Source organism: Sinocyclocheilus rhinocerous, unplaced genomic scaffold (assembly GCF_001515625.1).
Source record: "Sinocyclocheilus rhinocerous isolate Xijiao unplaced genomic scaffold, SAMN03320098_v1.1 scaffold828, whole genome shotgun sequence".
Taxonomy (NCBI): domain Eukaryota; kingdom Metazoa; phylum Chordata; class Actinopteri; order Cypriniformes; family Cyprinidae; genus Sinocyclocheilus; species Sinocyclocheilus rhinocerous.
In genome coordinates, this window is record NW_015634025.1 from 50,095 (window position 1) to 56,352 (window position 6,258).

Sequence of the window (6,258 nt, forward strand, 5' to 3'; positions counted from 1 at the left end):
TACATATGCCCTACACCCTCGCTACATCTGTGCTACATGTGCACTTCACCTGCGCTACATCCACACCAAACCCCCGCTACACCTGCGCTACAACCGCACTACACACACGCTACATCTGCCCTACATCTGCGCTACACCCACACCACAACCCCGCTACACCTGCGCTACAACCGCACTACACCCACGCTACATCTGCCCTACATCTGCGCTACATCTGCGCTACACCCACGCTACATCTGCCCTACACATGCACTACACCCTCGCTACATCTGTGCTGCACGTGCACAACATCTGCGCTACACCCACACCACAACCCTGCTACACCTGCGCTACAACCGCACTATAGTACACCCGCCCTACACCTGCATTATATCTGCACTACACCTGTTACACCCGTGCTACACCTGTGCTGCACCCGTATTACACTTGCGCTACACCTGCGCAACGTCTGTGCTACATCTCTGTTACACCTGTGCTGCTCGTGGCTGATGAAACTTTCAGAGCAGGTTTTTGTCATGCCAACATCAAAGTTTGTCTCATCAACAAGCTGCGTGATTAAAAGTGTTGTTCATGTTTGTAGCTCAAACAGTGTAAGGCACGTCACATGCTGAATTTAATGTGTAATGCTTTATTTAAATAAAATAGAACAAATTGTACATAAATATGCACACACACGCATATATATATATATATATATATATATATATATGTAAACATTCTATATATAAAATATATTGTACATTTATTTATATATTTTTATTGTATATATAGAATTTATTATTTAAAAATTATTTAATAAATGTATGTGTTTATTTTAATGTTTACAATTTATTATTTAAATAAAAATAAATTGTAAGTAAGTGGATTATATTTATATATAAAATAATATAGTTAATATTTTTATAACTTTTATTTTATGTATACAATTTAATATTTAAATAAAATATAATGTGTGTTTCTCTCATGATCTTCTCTTCTCAGGATGTCTCTGAAAACTGTGTAGTTGATGATCAGTCTCTTGAAGCTCTGACAGACTTCAGGTATTTATGACATTAGTTTTCTCTGATTGTGTGTGTGTGACTGTGTGTGTGTGACTGTGTGTGTGTGAGTGTGTGTGTGTGTTCAGTGCTGCAGGCGTCCACTAGAGGGGGTGATTGTAACAGCTATGAGATGATCAATGAAATGACATTCAACAGTCACATAATGGACACATATTGTTTTCACTAATGTAAATCAAGCTGCAGGTTCCCACAATTATGAAGATGACAGGAAATATTACATTTTTTTTCCTTTCTATATTTCTTGGCATTTTCATAGCCAAGACACATTTCTTAAATATTTCACATGTAGAGTAAAATCTGCTAAATAGCTAAAACTGAAATATAAAATAATAAAAACTGTAGAGACAAAATGACAAAAAAATAACCCTGATATACACATGCATGCTGTCACATTAACAACAGTGCAAATGAAAAAGCATAAAGATGAGTGTTATTAATAAAAGTGATTCTGATGTGATGTATATGTTGTGTGCTGTGTTTAGGACGATGGCCATCGTTCAGTCGTATCGGGACGTCCTCAGTGAAGTGTCCCGTTTGCAGTCAGTCGTTCAGTCGCAGTCAGAGCTGGTGAAGAAGATGAGAGAGAGACCAGCGCCGCCTGTCTTCAGAAGAGGTGAGACCTGAACCGCTGTTATTTATGGAAGCTTTCTGCCACAGAATAAAAATATAGAATGGTACACAACCGCTCAAAAGTTTGGGATCAGAGCGATTTTTAATGTTTTTACAGAAGTCTCTTCTGCTCATCAGGGCTGCATTTATTTGATTAAAAATACAGGAAAAAATTTAATATTGTGAAATATTATTATGATGTAAAATAACATTTTTCTATTTTAATATACATTAAAATGTAATTTATTTCTGTGATGCGCAGCTGTATTTTCAGCATCATTACTCCAGTCTTCAGTGTCACATGATCTTCAGAAATCATTCTAATATGCTGATTTATTATCAGTGCTGGAAACTGTTGCTGCTTCATATTGTTTTGGAAGCTGTGATACTTTTTTCAGGATTCTTTGGTGAATAAAACGTTAAAAATAAGAGCATTTATTTAAAATAGAAATCTTTTCTAACAATATACACTACCGTTCAAAAGGTTGGGGTCAGTACATTTTATTCTTTCTTTTTTTGAAAGAAATTAAAACTTTTATTCAGTTGATGAGCAGAAGAGACTTCTTTAAACACATTACAAGTCTAACTGATCCCAAACTTTTGACCGGTAGTGTAATAGTGATTTTTCTCGCAATTGTTTTTTTTTCTGTATTGTTTCTGCCACAGAATAAAATAAATAAGGAAACTGTGACTACTTGTCTCATTTTTCTCATAAAAGAAAGAAAAGTTTGTATCTCACAATTTAAACATCAAAGTTCAGTTTATATGTATCTTTTTTTTTGTTTGCTTTTTGCCACGGAATAAAAATAACGGCTAATTGCAACATTGTATCTCACAGTTCGGACATTTCTTCTTATAATTGTGAGTTTGTATCTCGCAATTGTAAGTTATGAAATTGTAATTGTGAGTTTACATCTTGCAGTTCTGTATATTTATCTTGCAGAAATAAAAAAATAAAAAAGGTAATTGCAACTTTTTTCATACAATTGTAGTCACAAGTGTGAGAATTGAGAGAGAGTTTATCTTGCATTTCTGGGTGAAAATTGTGAGATATAAACTCAGAATTGCGATTTATTATTATTTTTTATTCTGTAGCAGAAATAAGTTTCTGTAATTATTAATTCATGTTATTAAATATAAAAAGGTATAGTTCACTCAATAGTAACTATTCTTTCTCCATCCTCAAGTCGCTCCAACGCTTATTTTATCATTACTATAGTATTATATTATTTAGCGTGGTTCTTTTTTGTCCTTTTTGGTGCTTGAGATTATAAATCACCATCCACTTTTATTTGGTGCTGGTTTGTGTGCTTTTGTGTTGCACAGTAGAAAGATTCAGATTCATTTGGCGGCTTTTCTCAATATTAATTTGATTAGTTAATTTGCATAGTATGTCATTAATTCAGTAGATTTCAGTGGTTGCATCATCATTAAAGTGCCTTTGTGCCATTTTTCATCTATTAAAATGTTTTAGTAAAAATATTGTTATATTGGGCATATAAATAAATGTTTATTTGAGAGTAAATGCATAATATATACACTACCTGTCAGAAGTTTGGAATAATTAAGATGTTTTTTTTTTTAAAGAAGTCTCTTCTGCTCACCAAGGCTGCATTTATTTGATCAAAAATACAGTAAAAATTGTGAAATATTATTAGAATCTAAAACAGCTGCTTTCTATGTGAATATCTGTTAAAATATAATTTATTTCTGTGATCAAAGCTGTATTTTCAGCATCATTACTCCAGTCTTCAGTGTCACATGATCTTCAGAAATCATTCAATAATAATGTTTCTTGAGCAGCAAATCAGCATCTTCTTTCTAAAAGATATAAAAAAAAAATCTTCAATTATTCCTAACTTTTATGTAGTTGTGTATTTAATATGTCATTAAAAGGATGAAAAATATCAGGCAGGATGATATAGAGAGCTTCTCTTGACATACATCACATACAAATGTGATTTGAACACTTTTTTTTAGACTCAAATCATAATTATTTTTGCTACTGTATCTGTATTAATTCTGCACATGCATATGTAGTTGAACGATGTGTTGTCTGCTGTCGTAGATTGGGATCTGAGCTCATGTCAGCTCAGGTGTGAATCATCAGCGCTTTATATTACTGTGTGTTGTTGGCTATTGCTACAAATATACCCAGCCACTTAACACTGCTTTTGTGCTCCAGGGTCACAAATACATTAACATTGTCATGTACATTACCATGCCAATCCCTCCGAGAGTTGTCATGACAGAAATGAAGATTAAGTTTGTTTTTCTGACCTCATTGACAGATGTGTTATTATTTTAGGCATAAACTCACTTCAGTTTGATAATTCTTCAGAAGACAAGACTTGATATCTTCATTCATTTTGCATCTCAAGGAAATGCATCTTAAGAATGTTTAGATATTTGTACTGGAAAACAAAACAAAAGCACTTTTTTTTGCCGTGTATTTTCAGTTTTAGTTAACTGTAATAATCCTGCTGTTGTGCTTCCATTGCTTGGTCTTAGAAAGGTCTTGAGTGTGTGAAGCCTGCAGAAGCGCTGACGTGTGTTTCTCTGATCAGGTGAGCTGCACACGAGCTGTCGAGAGCTTCAGATGAAGGGAGGCGTTCAGAAAGATGGAGAGCATTACATTAAAGTCCGATCCACGATCCTGCAGATCTTCTGCGCCGAGATGCAGAGCGGTTTCCCCAAAGAGTACGTGACCCTGCGCAGCGGCCAGACCGACAATTACTCCGAGGTGTACAGATACAGGTACAGAGACAAGCCTTCAGTGACAAACCAGTGCAATAATGACTGAAAGTCTCTTCTGCTCACCAAGGCTGCATTTATTTGATCAAAAATACAGTAAAAATTGTGAAATATTATTAGAATCTAAAACAGCTGCTTTCTATGTGAATATCTGTTAAAATATAATTTATTTCTGTGATCAAAGCTGTATTTTCAGCATCATTACTCCAGTCTTCAGTGTCACATGATCTTCAGAAATCATTCAATAATAATGTTTCTTGAGCAGCAAATCAGCATCTTCTTTCTAAAAGATATAAAAAAAAAATCTTCAATTATTCCTAACTTTTATGTAGTTGTGTATTTAATATGTCATTAAAAGGATGAAAAATATCAGGCAGGATGATATAGAGAGCTTCTCTTGACATACATCACATACAAATGTGATTTGAACACTTTTTTTAGACTCAAATCATAATTATTTTTGCTACTGTATCTGTATTAATTCTGCACATGCATATGTAGTTGAACGATGTGTTGTCTGCTGTCGTAGATTGGGATCTGAGCTCATGTCAGCTCAGGTGTGAATCATCAGCGCTTTATATTACTGTGTGAGAGTGTGAGAGTGTGAGTGTGTGAGTGTGTGAGCATGTGTGAGTGTATGCCTGTGAGTGCGTGTGCCTGTGAGTGCGTGTGAGTGTGTGAGTGTGTGAGTGTGTGAGTGTGTGAGCGTGTGAGTGTGTGCCTGTGAGTGCGTGTGTGAGTGTGAGTGCGTGTGAGAGTGTGAGAGTGTGAGAGTGTGAGAGTGCGAGTGTGAGAGTGTGTGCGTGTGAGAGTGTGAGTGCGAGTGAGTGTGAGTGCATGTGTGAGTGCATGTGTGAGTGTGAGAGTGTGAGAGTGGGGTTGTCAGTATTCCCTGTGTGTCGCAGAGGAGAAGCAAAAGGTGCAAATTAGAATGAGTGTTAAAATGAGGAAGAGCTCCATGTTTATTTCAGCGAATCATGAGCTGGCGGCAGCAGCGTGTGAGGAAATATGTGTTTTCTTTAAGATACAGCCCATTCCTATAAGATATAGTATTCCTCTGAGAGATCAGCGACATAATCAGTTTTCAAATGAGCCCCTCGTTGTTTCTTGTGATGAGAAGCAGAGAGTTAGTGATGTGTGTGAATCTGTGCGTCCCCGAGGAGCACTAATGCATGGCTTGTTTATGTTACTGCACTCGCCATCTGTGCTGGTAAAAATAGTGCTCGCTCTCTCTGGTGATCTGGTTTGAGTTCAAACTTCATAGCCAGGTGAGTCTCACAAACAGATCTACATCATTTCATCCCCAGCTAAAAAAAAAAAAAGACAAGAAATTTAATGTTTTTAGGATTTTGCAAGCTATTTTTTTATTTACATAATCTATTATTTTCTCATATTATAGTATACATATAAAATAATTTATAATAAAAAAGACTATTTATTCATTAATTCATTCATGTAATCTATTATTTCCTATTATGTATATAAAATAAGCAAAATATATATAATATGAAATAATAGATTAAGTACATTTATTTGAAATTATAATATTTGAAATTTATTGACACACAAACACATATGTGTGTATATATATATATATATGTGTGTGTGTGTGTTTTTTTCTGTTTTCTTAAAAATAAAAATATTTCATTAAAAATATTGTATATGTAATACTGTATTGTAATTTATTTTATATATATACAGTGGGTACGGAAAGTATTCAGACCCCCTTAAATTTTTCACTCTCTCTTATATTGCAGCCATTTGCTAAAATCATTTAAGTTAATTTTTTTTCCTCATTAATGTACACACAGCACCCCATATTGACAGAAAAACA

General features: G+C 34.7%; 1 protein-coding gene across 6 annotated transcripts in view; it reads left to right on the top strand.

Moving 5' to 3' along the window:
- LOC107745144 (5-azacytidine-induced protein 2-like) overlaps nucleotides 1-6,258 on the top strand; it is a 17,061-nt gene that overhangs the window by 7,912 nt on the left and 2,891 nt on the right. For all 6 annotated transcript variants that reach the window (XM_016558986.1, XM_016558985.1, XM_016558987.1 and 3 more), the window contains exons 6-7: nucleotides 982-1,040; nucleotides 1,544-1,674. In XM_016558986.1, the coding sequence (XP_016414472.1) occupies nucleotides 982-1,040; nucleotides 1,544-1,674 (190 nt within the window). The remainder of the gene's footprint in view (nucleotides 1-981; nucleotides 1,041-1,543; nucleotides 1,675-6,258) is intronic.